Below are 16,611 nucleotides of genomic sequence, written 5' to 3' on the forward strand. Positions count from 1 at the left end.
GTGCCCATGTGACAACCTGTCATTTAGCGCTCATGTAGAGAACAGGAAGACAAGAATATAATTTACATCTTTATTAATCTCTTTATCACAGTTACTGACACACAATCAGTCTATATATGCAGCAGATCAGGCGCAAATCCCTGCAGCTCCCTCTGTGCTCATCAGTGTCACCTGTAGAGAGACAAGGTGGTTAATGCACAGAACATTGTATACAGGACACTTCATTAATAACAGAAAAAAGTGCTAGATAAGGTGGTGATACAAAGTCTGCTATAAAAAGTGAGGTCCATCAGATAAGGTGGTGATACAGAGTCTGCTATACAGGTGAGGTCCATCAGATAAGGTGGTGATAACGAGTCTGCTATACAGGTGAGGTCCGTCAGATAAGGTGGTGATACAGAGTCTGCTATACAGGTGAGGTCTGTCAGATAAGGTGGTGATACAGAGTCTGCTATACAGGTGAGGTCTGTCAGATAAGGTGGTGATACAAAGTCTGCTATAAAAAGTGAGGTCCATCAGATAAGGTGGTGATACAGAGTCTGCTATACAGGTGAGGTCCATCAGATAAGGTGGTGATAACGAGTCTGCTATACAGGTGAGGTCCGTCAGATAAGGTGGTGATACAGAGTCTGCTATACAGGTGAGGTCCATCAGATAAGGTGGTGATACAGAGTCTGCTATAAAAAGTGAGGTCTGTCAGATAAGGTGGTGATACAGAGTCTGCTTATACAGGTGAGGTCCATCAGATAAGGTGGTGATACAGAGTCTGCTATAAAAAGCGAGGTCTGTCAGATAAGGTGGTGATACAGAGTCTGCTATACAGGTGAGGTCCATCAGATAAGGTGGTGATACAGAGTCTGCTATAAAAAGTGAGGTCTGTCAGATAAGGTGGTGATACAGAGTCTGCTATAAAAAGTGAGGTCTGTCAGATAAGGTGGTGATACAGAGTCTGCTATACAGGTGAGGTCCATCAGATAAGGTGGTGATACAGAGTCTGCTATAAAAAGTGAGGTCTGTCAGATAAGGTGGTGATACAGAGTCTGCTATACAGGTGAGGTCTGTCAGATAAGGTGGTGATACAGAGTCTGCTATACAGGTGAGGTCCATCAGATAAGGTGGTGATACAGAGTCTGCTATACAGGTGAGGTCCATCAGATAAGGTGGTGATACAGAGTCTGCTATAAAAAGTGAGGTCTGTCAGATAAGGTGGTGATACAGAGTCTGCTTATACAGGTGAGGTCCATCAGATAAGGTGGTGATACAGAGTCTGCTATAAAAAGTGAGGTCTGTCAGATAAGGTGGTGATACAGAGTCTGCTATACAGGTGAGGTCTGTCAGATAAGGTGGTGATACAGAGTCTGCTATACAGGTGAGGTCTGTCAGATAAGGTGGTGATACAGAGTCTGCTATACAGGTGAGGTCCATCAGATAAGGTGGTGATACAGAGTCTGCTATACAGGTGAGGTCCATCAGATAAGGTGGTGATACAGAGTCTGCTATAAAAAGTGAGGTCTGTCAGATAAGGTGGTGATACAGAGTCTGCTTATACAGGTGAGGTCCATCAGATAAGGTGGTGATACAGAGTCTGCTATAAAAAGTGAGGTCTGTCAGATAAGGTGGTGATACAGAGTCTGCTATACAGGTGAGGTCTGTCAGATAAGGTGGTGATACAGAGTCTGCTATACAGGTGAGGTCTGTCAGATAAGGTGGTGATACAGAGTCTGCTATACAGGTGAGGTCCATCAGATAAGGTGGTGATACAGAGTCTGCTATACAGGTGAGGTCCATCAGATAAGGTGGTGATACAGAGTCTGCTATAAAAAGTGAGGTCTGTCAGATAAGGTGGTGATACAGAGTCTGCTTATACAGGTGAGGTCCATCAGATAAGGTGGTGATACAGAGTCTGCTATAAAAAGTGAGGTCTGTCAGATAAGGTGGTGATACAGAGTCTGCTATACAGGTGAGGTCTGTCAGATAAGGTGGTGATACAGAGTCTGCTATACAGGTGAGGTCTGTCAGATAAGGTGGTGATACAGAGTCTGCTATACAGGTGAGGTCTGTCAGATAAGGTGGTGATACAGAGTCTGCTATAAAAAGTGAGGTCTGTCAGATAAGGTGGTGATACAGAGTCTGCTATACAGGTGAGGTCCATCAGATAAGGTGGTGATACAGAGTCTGCTATAAAAAGTGAGGTCTGTCAGATAAGGTGGTGATACAGAGTCTGCTATACAGGTGAGGTCTGTCAGATAAGGTGGTGATACAGAGTCTGCTATACAGGTGAGGTCTGTCAGATAAGGTGGTGATACAGAGTCTGCTATACAGGTGAGGTCCGTCAGATAAGGTGGTGATACAGAGTCTGCTATAAAAAGTGAGGTCCGTCAACCTTATGATGAACTAATAAATTAATTGCACCTCTTGGCACCTTCTACTCTAGACCAGCTGTGACCAACAGGTATATCTGAATCTACCATTTTATTTGATGACACTGTTATAGATCAAAAGGTGTCCACCAACAGGGCCACTAGATTTTTTTTTTCTTCATTATTTAATAGGTCAAAATGCATCTATATAAACAGAGCAATGTTTAGCAAGATACCCAGGGTAGCAGTCTTTAATAGACTAGAAAAGTGTGCAGCTATACGGTTGCCCTAGAGTCTTTGGGTGAAGTCCCTGTGGAGGTTGCTAAACCGTATCATCATCACATTGCGCCAGTGTATACTCAGTAACAGCAAACAGCCCTGCTAGCCCCGGCTTAAGGGCATTGTGCGCACACAGCCCCGCCCCTCCAGGCTTAAGGGCGCCATGCGCACACAGCCCCGCCCCTCCAGGCTTAAGGACCAGTCAACACATTAGATTTGCATAATCAACAAATGCAAGATAAGACAATGCAATAGCACTTAGTCTGAACTTCAAATGTATATTTCCACTCCCCTTATACCATGTGATAGCAATCAGCCAATCACAAATGCATATACGTATAGTCTGAATTCTTGCACATGCTTAGTAGGAGCTGGTGACTCAAAAATTATAAATATAAAAGACTGTGCACATTTTTTTTTTTTTTTTATGGAAGTAAATTGGAAAGTTGTTTAAAATTACATGCTGTAGCTGAATCATGAAAATTGAATTTAACTTGAGTGTCCCTTTAAGCACGATATCTATATTGTGAAAAACTATCAAATGCATTGAGATAAGGTGGCTTTCAAGGGCTTAGAAATTAGCATATGAGCCTACCCACTGTTTAGCTTTCAACTAAGAATACCAAGAGATCAAAGCAAATGTGATTAGAATAGTAAATGAGTTTAAAATGACATGCCCTATCTAAATCATGAGTTTAATTGTGGCTTTACTGTCCCTTTAAGGGCATCATCACTGCTGTAACTATACGGTAGAAGTGAATGTGCAGGAACGTTACCGCATGACAAACCAGGGCTCATAACACTTCACGCAGCTCCCTCTAGTGGTTGGAAATTAAACTGCACCCTGACTGGCAAAAGGCGGAGAATAAGCCCAATACTATACTTAAAGGCACTTTTAAACACTAAATGCCTTTAAGGGGCCATGAAACACTTTTCTTGTGATTTAGACGGAGCAACTTTCCCATTTATTTCTATTATCTAAAGCCTTTCCTTTTTTTGTGGAAAAGTATACCTAGGTAGACTCAGAAGCTGCTGATTAATTAGTGGCTGCACATTTGCCTCTTGTCATTGACTCACCAGATGCTTTCAGCTAGCTCCCAGTAGTGCAATACAACTCCTTCAACAAAGGACACCAAGAGAATGGAACACATGAGATAATAGAAGTAAATTGGAAAGATTTGTAAACTTTGTTTCATGTCCCTTTAAAGAGACTAACTGCTGTAGCCACTGTTTTCCTCCTATCCCTGCAGCAGTCTTTACAGCTATTCTCTTAGCAGTGCTGAGCCGCCATCTTGTTGCTCATCATCACATGACCACCGTCTTCATGCACAATACAGAGCAGAGCTGCAGGGGACGTGACTAGCAGAGCTGCAGGGGACGTGACTAGCAGAGCTGCAGGGGACGTGACTAGCAGAGCTGCAGGGGACGTGACTAGCAGAGCTGCAGGGGACGTGACTAGCAGAGCTGCAGGGGACGTCCCTCAGTGAGTACAGAGACTAGCAGAGCTGCAGGGGACGTCCCTCAGTGAGTACAGAGACTAGCAGAGTTGCTGGGGACGTCCCTCAGTCAATATCACAACTAGCAGAGCAGCAGGGGACTTCCCTAAGCGAGTACAATGACTAGCAGAGCTGCAGGGGACTTCCCTCAGCGAGTACAGAGACTAGCAGAGGTGCAGGGGACTTCCCTCAGCGAGTACAGAGACTAGCAGAGGTGCAGGGGACGTCCCTCAGCGAGTACAGAGACTAGCAGAGGTGCAGGGGACGTCCCTCAGCGAGTATAGCGACTAGCAGAGCTGCAGGGGACGTCCCTCAGCGAGTATAGCGACTAGCAGAGCTGCAGGGGACGTCCCTCAGTGAGTATAGCGACTAGACCCAAGGAAGAATCTACTGTGATCTAAAATGCCATTGCACAAAATGCACAATGTCTACGGAAAGAAGAGGACACTTGCAGAAACTGTTAGCGCTTTAACTTTGCAGATCTGCTCCATATCAGGCTGTTCTCTTCTAGCTGCACTGTTAGTTTTCCTTAACATGGTGCAGCCAGAGCAAAGTACCATTTGAAAACAATAGTCACATACGAAGCAGCATCTGTTCCGGTCTGCAAAGCTGTTACTCCTTAACGTTCTCGTCAGCAATGCAACTTTTATATTACTACATTTGTTCCCTTATGATTTATGTGATGTTAAACCATGAGCAAAGCAAACAAATGTATTCAAGAGATATTTTGAAAACTTAAAGAGACAGTCTACTCTAGAATTTGTATTGTTTCCAAAGATAGATAATCCCTTTATTTACCATTCCCCACTTTTGCATAACCAACACCGTTATATTAATATACTTTTTACCTCTGTGATTACCTTGTATCTAAGCCTCTGCAGACTGCCCCTTATCTCAGTTATATTAATGTACTTTTTACCTCTGTGATTACCTTGTATCTAAGCCTCTGCAGACTGCCCCTTATCTCAGTTATATTAATATACTTTTTACCTTTGATTACCTTGTATCTAAGCCTCTGCAGACTGCCCCTTTATCTCAGTGCTTTTGACAGACTTGCATTTTAGCCAAGTACTGACTCATAAGTAACTCCATAGGAATGAGCACAATGTTATTTATATGACACACATTAACGCCATCTAGCTGTAAAAGAAATTAAAAATGCACTGACTTAAGAGGCGGCATTCAAGGGTTTAGAAATTAGCATATGAGCCTACCTAGGTTTAGCTTTCAACAAAGAATACCAATAGTACAAAGCAAATTTGATAAATGTAAATTGGTAAGTTTTTTAAAATTACATGTCCTATCTGAGTCATGATAATTTAATTTTGACTAGACTGTCCCTTTAACAAAATATCTTTTTCCTCTGCAGCCAATTTACAATATATTATAAAACTTTAAGCCATTTGTACCCAGGTGTGTCACACGAGGGGTTACTGGGACAATGATCTATTTATAGAACAGGGTTTTTATGCACTTACTATTAATACTTCAATCATCGTCGTCATCATCCTCTGGGACAAAGATGTCATGCTCCTCCAGCAGGGCGGCGAAGTTCTTACTGATGAGGGTCCCAACATACAGGAAGGGAATGACGACAGTGAACACACGCAGGAGCCCAAAGCTCACCTGCAGAGAGACAGAGACACTGAAATCACACAGCAAGGGTCACTGGCTACTGCTCAGTCACATGACACAGCGCTAGCCCTCAGGGTCACTGGCTACTGGTCAGTCACATGACACAGCGCTAGCCCTCAGGGTCACTGGCTACTGGTCAGTCACATGACACAGCGCTAGCCCTCAGGGTCACTGGCTACTGGTCAGTCACATGACACAGCGCTAGCCCTCAGGGTCACTGGCTACTGGTCAGTCACATGACACAGCGCTAGCCCTCAGGGTCACTGGCTACTGGTCAGTCACATGACACAGCGCTAGCCCTCAGGGTCACTGGCTACTGGTCAGTCACATGACAGCGCTTTAGCCCTCAGGGTCACTGGCTACTAGTCAGTCACATGACACAGCGCTAGCCCTTAGACCTGGTCAGTCACATGACACAGCGCTAGCCCTCAGGGTCACTGGCTACTGGTCAGTCACATGACACAGCGCTAGCCCTCAGGGTCACTGGCTACTGGTCAGTCACATGACACAGCGCTAGCCCTCAGGGTCACTGGCTACTGGTCAGTCACATGACACAGCGCTAGCCCTCAGGGTCACTGGCTACTGGTCAGTCACATGACACAGCGCTAGCCCTCAGGGTCACTGGCTACTGGTCAGTCACATGACACAGCGCTAGCCCTCAGGGTCACTGGCTACTGGTCAGTCACATGACACAGCGCTAGCCCTCAGGGTCACTGGCTACTGGTCAGTCACATGACACAGCGCTAGCCCTCAGGGGTCACTGGCTACTGGTCAGTCACATGACACAGCGCTAGCCCTCAGGGTCACTGGCTACTGGTCAGTCACATGACACAGCGCTAGCCCTCAGGGTCACTGGCTACTGGTCAGTCACATGACACAGCGCTAGCCCTCAGGGTCACTGGCTACTGGTCAGTCACATGACACAGCGCTAGCCCTCAGGGTCACTGGCTACTGGTCAGTCACATGACACAGCGCTAGCCCTCAGGGTCACTGGCTACTGGTCAGTCACATGACACAGCTTTAGCCCTCAGGGTCACTGGCTACTGGTCAGTCACATGACAGCGCTTTAGCCCTCAGGGTCACTGGCTACTGGTCAGTCACATGACAGCGCTTTAGCCCTCAGTGTCACTGGCTACTGGTCAGTCACATGACAGCGCTAGCCCTCAGGGTCACTGGCTACTGGTCAGTCAGATGACACAGCGCTTTAGCCCTCAGGGTCACTGGCTACTGGTCAGTCACATGACAGCGCTTTAGCCCTCAGGGTCACTGGCTACTGGTCAGTCACATGACAGCGCTTTAGCCCTCAGGGTCACTGGCTACTGGTCAGTCACATGACACAGCGCTAGCCCTCAGGGTCACTGGCTACTGGTCAGTCACATGACACAGCACTTTAGCCCTCAGGGTCACTGGCTACTGGTCAGTCACATGACAGCGCTTTAGCCCTCAGGGTCACTGGCTACTGGTCAGTCACATGACACAGCGCTAGCCCTCAGGGTCACTGGCTACTGGTCAGTCACATGACACAGCGCTAGCCCTCAGGGTCACTGGCTACTGGTCAGTCACATGACACAGCGCTAGCCCTCAGGGTCACTGGCTACTGCTCAGTCACATGACACAGCGCTAGCCCTCAGGGTCACTGGCTACTGGTCAGTCACATGACACAGCGCTAGCCCTCAGGGTCACTGGCTACTGGTCAGTCACATGACACAGCGCTAGCCCTCAGGGTCACTGGCTACTGGTCAGTCACATGACACAGCGCTAGCCCTCAGGGTCACTGGCTACTGGTCAGTCACATGACACAGCGCTAGCCCTTAGACCTGGTCAGTCACATGACACAGCGCTAGCCCTCAGGGTCACTGGCTACTGGTCAGTCACATGACAGCGCTTTAGCCCTCAGGGTCACTGGCTACTGGTCAGTCACATGACAGCGCTTTAGCCCTCAGGGTCACTGGCTACTGGTCAGTCACATGACAGCGCTTTAGCCCTCAGGGTCACTGGCTACTGGTCAGTCACATGACAGCGCTAGCCCTCAGGGTCACTGGCTACTGCTCAGTCACATGACACAGCGCTAGCCCTCAGGGTCACTGGCTACTGCTCAGTCACATGACACAGCGCTAGCCCTCAGGGTCACTGGCTACTGCTCAGTCACATGACACAGCGCTAGCCCTCAGGGTCACTGGCTACTGCTCAGTCACATGACACAGCGCTAGCCCTTAGACCTGGTCAGTCACATGACACAGCGCTAGCCCTCAGGGTCACTGGCTACTGGTCAGTCACATGACACAGCGCTAGCCCTCAGGGTCACTGGCTACTGCTCAGTCACATGACACAGCGCTAGCCCTCAGGGTCACTGGCTACTGGTCAGTCACATGACACAGCGCTAGCCCTCAGGGTCACTGGCTACTGGTCAGTCACATGACACAGCGCTAGCCCTTAGACCTGGTCAGTCACATGACACAGCGCTAGCCCTCAGGGTCACTGGCTACTGGTCAGTCACATGACACAGCGCTAGCCCTCAGGGTCACTGGCTACTGGTCAGTCACATGACAGCGCTAGCGCCCTCAGGGTCACTGGCTACTGGTCAGTCACGTGACAGCGCTAGCGCCCTCAGGGTCACTGGCTACTGGTCAGTCACGTGACAGCGCTAGCGCCCTCAGGGTCACTGGCTACTGGTCAGTCACGTGACAGCGCTAGCGCCCTCAGGGTCACTGGCTACTGGTCAGTCACGTGACAGCGCTAGCGCCCTCAGGGTCACTGGCTACTGGTCAGTCACGTGACAGCGCTAGCGCCCTCAGGGTCACTGGCTACTGGTCAGTCACGTGACAGCGCTAGCGCCCTCAGGGTCACTGGCTACTGGTCAGTCACGTGACAGCGCTAGCGCCCTCAGGGTCACTGGCTACTGGTCAGTCACGTGACAGCGCTAGCGCCCTCAGGGTCACTGGCTACTGGTCAGTCACGTGACAGCGCTAGCCCCCTCAGGGTCACTGGCTACTGGTCAGTCACGTGACACAGCGCTAGCCCTCAGGGTCACTGGCTACTGGTCAGTCACGTGACACAGCGCTAGCCCTTAGACCTGGTCAGTCACATGACACAGCGCTAGCCCTCAGGGTCACTGGCTACTGGTCAGTCACATGACACAGCGCTAGCCCTCAGGGTCACTGGCTACTGCTCAGTCACATGACACAGCGCTAGCCCTCAGGGTCACTGGCTACTGGTCAGTCACATGACAGCGCTAGCCCTCAGGGTCACTGGCTACTGGTCAGTCACATGACACAGCGCTAGCCCTTAGACCTGGTCAGTCACATGACACAGCGCTAGCCCTCAGGGTCACTGGCTACTGGTCAGTCACATGACACAGCGCTAGCCCTCAGGGTCACTGGCTACTGGTCAGTCACGTGACAGCGCTAGCGCCCTCAGGGTCACTGGCTACTGGTCAGTCACGTGACAGCGCTAGCGCCCTCAGGGTCACTGGCTACTGGTCAGTCACGTGACAGCGCTAGCGCCCTCAGGGTCACTGGCTACTGGTCAGTCACGTGACAGCGCTAGCGCCCTCAGGGTCACTGGCTACTGGTCAGTCACGTGACAGCGCTAGCGCCCTCAGGGTCACTGGCTACTGGTCAGTCACGTGACAGCGCTAGCGCCCTCAGGGTCACTGGCTACTGGTCAGTCACGTGACAGCGCTAGCGCCCTCAGGGTCACTGGCTACTGGTCAGTCACGTGACAGCGCTAGCGCCCTCAGGGTCACTGGCTACTGGTCAGTCACGTGACAGCGCTAGCGCCCTCAGGGTCACTGGCTACTGGTCAGTCACGTGACAGCGCTAGCGCCCTCAGGGTCACTGGCTACTGGTCAGTCACGTGACAGCGCTAGCGCCCTCAGGGTCACTGGCTACTGGTCAGTCACGTGACAGCGCTAGCGCCCTCAGGGTCACTGGCTACTGGTCAGTCACGTGACAGCGCTAGCGCCCTCAGGGTCACTGGCTACTGGTCAGTCACGTGACAGCGCTAGCGCCCTCAGGGTCACTGGCTACTGGTCAGTCACGTGACAGCGCTAGCGCCCTCAGGGTCACTGGCTACTGGTCAGTCACGTGACAGCGCTAGCGCCCTCAGGGTCACTGGCTACTGGTCAGTCACGTGACAGCGCTAGCGCCCTCAGGGTCACTGGCTACTGGTCAGTCACGTGACAGCGCTAGCGCCCTCAGGGTCACTGGCTACTGGTCAGTCACGTGACAGCGCTAGCGCCCTCAGGGTCACTGGCTACTGGTCAGTCACGTGACAGCGCTAGCGCCCTCAGGGTCACTGGCTACTGGTCAGTCACGTGACAGCGCTAGCGCCCTCAGGGTCACTGGCTACTGGTCAGTCACGTGACAGCGCTAGCGCCCTCAGGGTCACTGGCTACTAGTCACATGACACAGCGCTAGCCCTCAGGGTCACTGGCTACTAGTCACATGACACAGCGCTAGCCCTCAGGGTCACTGGCTACTAGTCACATGACACAGCGCTAGCCCTCAGGGTCACTGGCTACTAGTCACATGACACAGCGCTAGCCCTCAGGGTCACTGGCTACTAGTCACATGACACAGCGCTAGCCCTCAGGGTCACTGGCTACTAGTCACATGACACAGCGCTAGCCCTCAGGGTCACTGGCTACTAGTCACATGACACAGCGCTAGCCCTCAGGGTCACTGGCTACTAGTCACATGACACAGCGCTAGCCCTCAGGGTCACTGGCTACTAGTCACATGACACAGCGCTAGCCCTCAGGGTCACTGGCTACTAGTCACATGACACAGCGCTAGCCCTCAGGGTCACTGGCTACTAGTCACATGACACAGCGCTAGCCCTCAGGGTCACTGGCTACTAGTCACATGACACAGCGCTAGCCCTCAGGGTCACTGGCTACTAGTCACATGACACAGCGCTAGCCCTCAGGGTCACTGGCTACTAGTCACATGACACAGCGCTAGCCCTCAGGGTCACTGGCTACTAGTCACATGACACAGCGCTAGCCCTCAGGGTCACTGGCTACTAGTCACATGACACAGCGCTAGCCCTCAGGGTCACTGGCTACTAGTCACATGACACAGCGCTAGCCCTCAGGGTCACTGGCTACTAGTCACATGACACAGCGCTAGCCCTCAGGGTCACTGGCTACTAGTCACATGACACAGCGCTAGCCCTCAGGGTCACTGGCTACTAGTCACATGACAGCGCTAGCCCTCAGGGTCACTGGCTACAGGTCAGTCACATGACACAGCGCTAGCCCTCAGGGTCACTGGCTACTAGTCACATGACACAGCGCTAGCTCTCAGGGTCACTGGCTACTAGTCACATGACAGCGCTAGCCCTCAGGGTCACTGGCTACAGGTCAGTCACATGACACAGCGCTAGCCCTCAGGGTCACTGGCTACTAGTCACATGACACAGCGCTAGCCCTCAGGGTCACTGGCTACTAGTCACATGACACAGCGCTAGCCCTCAGGGTCACTGGCTACTAGTCACATGACACAGCGCTAGCTCTCAGGGTCACTGGCTACTGGTCAGTCACGTGACAGCACTAGCGCCCTCAGGGTCACTGGCTACAGGTCAGTCACATGACACAGCGCTAGCCCTCAGGGTCACTGGCTACTAGTCACATGACACAGCGCTAGCTCTCAGGGTCACTGGCTACTAGTCACATGACAGCGCTAGCCCTCAGGGTCACTGGCTACAGGTCAGTCACATGACACAGCGCTAGCCCTCAGGGTCACTGGCTACTAGTCACATGACACAGCGCTAGCCCTCAGGGTCACTGGCTACTAGTCACATGACACAGCGCTAGCCCTCAGGGTCACTGGCTACTAGTCACATGACACAGCGCTAGCCCTCAGGGTCACTGGCTACTAGTCACATGACACAGCGCTAGCCCTCAGGGTCACTGGCTACTGGTCAGTCACGTGACAGCGCTAGCCCTCAGGGTCACTGGCTACTGGTCAGTCACGTGACAGCGCTAGCCCTCAGGGTCACTGGCTACTGGTCAGTCACGTGACAGCGCTAGCCCTCAGGGTCACTGGCTACTGGTCAGTCACGTGACAGCGCTAGCGCCCTCAGGGTCACTGGCTACTGGTCAGTCACGTGACAGCGCTAGCGCCCTCAGGGTCACTGGCTACTGGTCAGTCACGTGACAGCGCTAGAGCCCTCAGGGTCACTGGCTACTGGTCAGTCACGTGACAGCACTAGCGCCCTCAGGGTCACTGGCTACTGGTCAGTCACGTGACAGCGCTAGCGCCCTCAGGGTCACTGGCTACTGGTCAGTCACGTGACAGCGCTAGCGCCCTCAGGGTCACTGGCTACTGGTCAGTCACGTGACAGCGACTAGCGCCCTCAGGGTCACTGGCTACTGGTCAGTCACGTGACAGCGCTAGCGCCCTCAGGGTCACTGGCTACTGGTCAGTCACGTGACAGCACTAGCGCCCTCAGGGTCACTGGCTACTGGTCAGTCACGTGACAGCACTAGCGCCCTCAGGGTCACTGGCTACTGGTCAGTCACGTGACAGCACTAGCGCCCTCAGGGTCACTGGCTACTGGTCAGTCACGTGACAGCACTAGCGCCCTCAGGGTCACTGGCTACTGGTCAGTCACGTGACAGCACTAGCGCCCTCAGGGTCACTGGCTACTGGTCAGTCACGTGACAGCACTAGCGCCCTCAGGGTCACTGGCTACTGGTCAGTCACGTGACAGCACTAGCGCCCTCAGGGTCACTGGCTACTGGTCAGTCACGTGACAGCACTAGCGCCCTCAGGGTCACTGGCTACTGGTCAGTCACGTGACAGCACTAGCGCCCTCAGGGTCACTGGCTACTGGTCAGTCACGTGACAGCACTAGCGCCCTCAGGGTCACTGGCTACTGGTCAGTCACGTGACAGCACTAGCGCCCTCAGGGTCACTGGCTACTGGTCAGTCACGTGACAGCACTAGCGCCCTCAGGGTCACTGGCTACTGGTCAGTCACGTGACAGCACTAGCGCCCTCAGGGTCACTGGCTACTGGTCAGTCACGTGACAGCACTAGCGCCCTCAGGGTCACTGGCTACTGGTCAGTCACGTGACAGCACTAGCGCCCTCAGGGTCACTGGCTACTGGTCAGTCACGTGACAGCACTAGCGCCCTCAGGGTCACTGGCTACTGGTCAGTCACGTGACAGCACTAGCGCCCTCAGGGTCACTGGCTACTGGTCAGTCACGTGACAGCACTAGCGCCCTCAGGGTCACTGGCTACTGGTCAGTCACGTGACAGCACTAGCGCCCTCAGGGTCACTGGCTACTGGTCAGTCACGTGACAGCACTAGCGCCCTCAGGGTCACTGGCTACTGGTCAGTCACGTGACAGCACTAGCGCCCTCAGGGTCACTGGCTACTGGTCAGTCACGTGACAGCACTAGCGCCCTCAGGGTCACTGGCTACTGGTCAGTCACGTGACAGCACTAGCGCCCTCAGGGTCACTGGCTACTGGTCAGTCACGTGACAGCACTAGCGCCCTCAGGGTCACTGGCTACTGGTCAGTCACGTGACAGCACTAGCGCCCTCAGGGTCACTGGCTACTGGTCAGTCACGTGACAGCACTAGCGCCCTCAGGGTCACTGGCTACTGGTCAGTCACGTGACAGCACTAGCGCCCTCAGGGTCACTGGCTACTGGTCAGTCACGTGACAGCACTAGCGCCCTCAGGGTCACTGGCTACTGGTCAGTCACGTGACAGCACTAGCGCCCTCAGGGTCACTGGCTACTGGTCAGTCACGTGACAGCACTAGCGCCCTCAGGGTCACTGGCTACTGATCAGTCACGTGACAGCACTAGCGCCCTCAGGGTCACTGGCTACTGGTCAGTCACGTGACAGCACTAGCGCCCTCAGGGTCACTGGCTACTAGTCACATGACAGCGCTAGCGCCCTCAGGGTCACTGGCTACTAGTCACATGACAGCGCTAGCCCTCAGGGTCACTGGCTACTAGTCACATGACAGCGCTAGCCCTCAGGGTCACTGGCTACTAGTCACATGACAGCGCTAGCCCTCAGGGTCACTGGCTACTAGTCACATGACAGCGCTAGCCCTCAGGGTCACTGGCTACTAGTCACATGACAGCGCTAGCCCTCAGGGTCACTGGCTACTAGTCACATGACAGCGCTAGCCCTCAGGGTCACTGGCTACTAGTCACATGACAGCGCTAGCCCTCAGGGTCACTGGCTACTAGTCACATGACAGCGCTAGCCCTCAGGGTCACTGGCTACTAGTCACATGACAGCGCTAGCCCTCAGGGTCACTGGCTACTAGTCACATGACACAGCGCTAGCCCTCAGGGTCACTGGCTACTAGTCACATGACACAGCGCTAGCCCTCAGGGTCACTGGCTACTAGTCACATGACACAGCGCTAGCCCTCAGGGTCACTGGCTACTAGTCAGTCACATGACACAGCGCTAGCCCTCAGGGTCACTGGCTACTAGTCAGTCACATGACACAGCGCTAGCCCTCAGGGTCACTGGCTACTAGTCACATGACACAGCGTTAGCTCTCAGGGTCACTGGCTACTAGTCACATGACAGCGCTAGCCCTCAGGGTCACTGGCTACTAGTCAGTCACATGACACAGCGCTAGCCCTCAGGGTCACTGGCTACTAGTCACATGACACAGCGCTAGCCCTCAGGGTCACTGGCTACTAGTCACATGACAGCGCTAGCCCTCAGGGTCACTGGCTACTAGTCACATGACAGCGCTAGCCCTCAGGGTCACTGGCTACTAGTCACATGACAGCGCTAGCCCTCAGGGTCACTGGCTACTAGTCACATGACAGCGCTAGCCCTCAGGGTCACTGGCTACTAGTCACATGACACAGCGCTAGCCCTCAGGGTCACTGGCTACTAGTCAGTCACATGACAGCGCTAGCCCTCAGGGTCACTGGCTACTAGTCAGTCACATGACACAGCGCTAGCCCTCAGGGTCACTGGCTACTAGTCACATGACACAGCGTTAGCTCTCAGGGTCACTGGCTACTAGTCACATGACAGCGCTAGCCCTCAGGGTAACTGGCTACTAGTCACATGACAGCGCTAGCCCTCAGGGTCACTGGCTACTAGTCACATGACACAATGCTAGCCCTCAGGGTCACTGGCTACTAGTCACATGACACAATGCTAGCCCTCAGGGTCACTGCATACTAATCACATGACACAGCGCTAGCCCTCAGGGTCACTGGCTACTGGTCAGTCACGTGACACAGCGCTAGCCCTCAGGGTCACTGGCTACTGGTCAGTCACATGACAGCGCTAGCCCTCAGGGTCACTGGCTACTAGTCAGTCACATGATACAGCGCTAGCCCTCAGGGTCACTGGCTACTAGTCACATGACACAGCGTTAGCTCTCAGGGTTACTGGCTACTAGTCAGTCACATGACACAGCGTTAGCCCTCAGGGTCACTGGCTACTAGTCAGTCACATGACACAGCGCTAGCCCTCAGGGTCACTGGCTACTGGTCAGTCACATGACACAGCGCTAGCCCTCAGGGTCACTGGCTACAGGTCAGTCACATGACACAATGCTAGCCCTCAGGGTCACTGGCTACTAGTCACATGACACAATGCTAGCCCTAGCCCTCAGGGTCACTGGCTACTAGTCACATGACACAATGCTAGCCCTCAGGGTCACTGGCTACTAGTCACATGCCCTCAGGGTCACTGGCTGATATAATTTATATAAAACAGGTTTCGATTTGCAGCTCTTGGTTAACAGAAAGCGTTAAAAAGGGCAGATGTTGATTGGCCTTCAGATACGTCATTCAAATGCTGTCACATGCCTATCGACGTATCCCAAGCGTTGGGGGTCACCACCCTCTGGTTGCGAGGTAACATTAGCAGGTGGTAAAGCACACAAGATTGATTGGACGGCTGACACCCAGCACCCGGAACTTACCTTCTCCGGTTTGGGGAGAATCGCGCCGTGACCGGTGGCGATGGCTGTGCGCCGGGGCACTGCAGAGGGTGTTACTGGTGACCGTAAGAACCCACCAGTCCTGGCCGCCGCTCGGAGCCCCGCAACACACAGCACACGGGTCCTGGACGCCATCTTGCAGGAGGCAGACACCTGCAGTGACGTGGGGGCGGAGTTACGTACAATACGTACGCTGCTACGTAGGCGTGTTCATATGACATCACCAGGGATAGTTTGAGATTGGCCGCCCGTGATGTCTAGGGGCGTTGCTTTTGAGTGATTACACAAAGAGGAACATAAAACCCAAACTTTTCTTTTTCTCATGATTCAGATAGAGCATCAATTTTAGCACTCCTATTATATCTTTTTCTTTGTTCTCTTGGTATCTTTCTTTAAAAGAAGCAGGTATGTATGCTTAGGAGCTGGCCTATTTTTGGTTCACCACCCTGGGTAGCACTACATTTAGCCACCAATCGGCAAGCGCTAAACAGGTGCTGAACCAAAAATGTGCTTGATCCCAAGCTTACATTCCTGTTTGGTTTTTTTAAATACCAAGAGATCGAAGAAAAAATTATAATAGGAGTAAATTAGAAAGGGATGTACTAAAAGGAATGACAAGGGTGAATGACAAACTGGAATGCCCATAGACTATAATGGGATTACATTTAGTGCTATAGAAACTAAAATATGAGACATATCAAGTAGATATTTACTAGATATGTTCCCCAGGTACAGTAGCATATTCTGAAAGTGAGATTACATCAGATTATAGCTGCTTTCTATGGAATGACAAGGGTGAATGACAAAATGGAATGCCCATAGACTATAATAGGATTACATTTAGTGCTATAGCAACAAAAGTATCAGACATATCAAATAGATATTTACC

General features: G+C 52.4%; 1 protein-coding gene across 1 annotated transcript; it reads right to left on the reverse strand.

Moving 5' to 3' along the window:
- Positions 1–56: 56 nt before the first annotated feature.
- Positions 57–15,902, reverse strand: SMDT1 (single-pass membrane protein with aspartate rich tail 1). Its single transcript, XM_053689053.1, has 3 exons — positions 15,705–15,902; positions 5,614–5,761; positions 57–171 (listed from the first exon to the last, which is right to left on the reverse strand). The coding sequence occupies exons 1-2, from the start codon at positions 15,855–15,857 to the stop codon at positions 5,624–5,626; spliced, it is 291 nt and encodes a 96-aa protein (XP_053545028.1). The 5' UTR covers positions 15,858–15,902; the 3' UTR covers positions 57–171; positions 5,614–5,623.
- Between the last annotated feature and the right edge of the window lie 709 nt (positions 15,903–16,611).

The sequence above is a fragment of the Bombina bombina genome, chromosome 7, assembly GCF_027579735.1.
Source record: "Bombina bombina isolate aBomBom1 chromosome 7, aBomBom1.pri, whole genome shotgun sequence".
Lineage (NCBI taxonomy): Eukaryota > Metazoa > Chordata > Amphibia > Anura > Bombinatoridae > Bombina > Bombina bombina.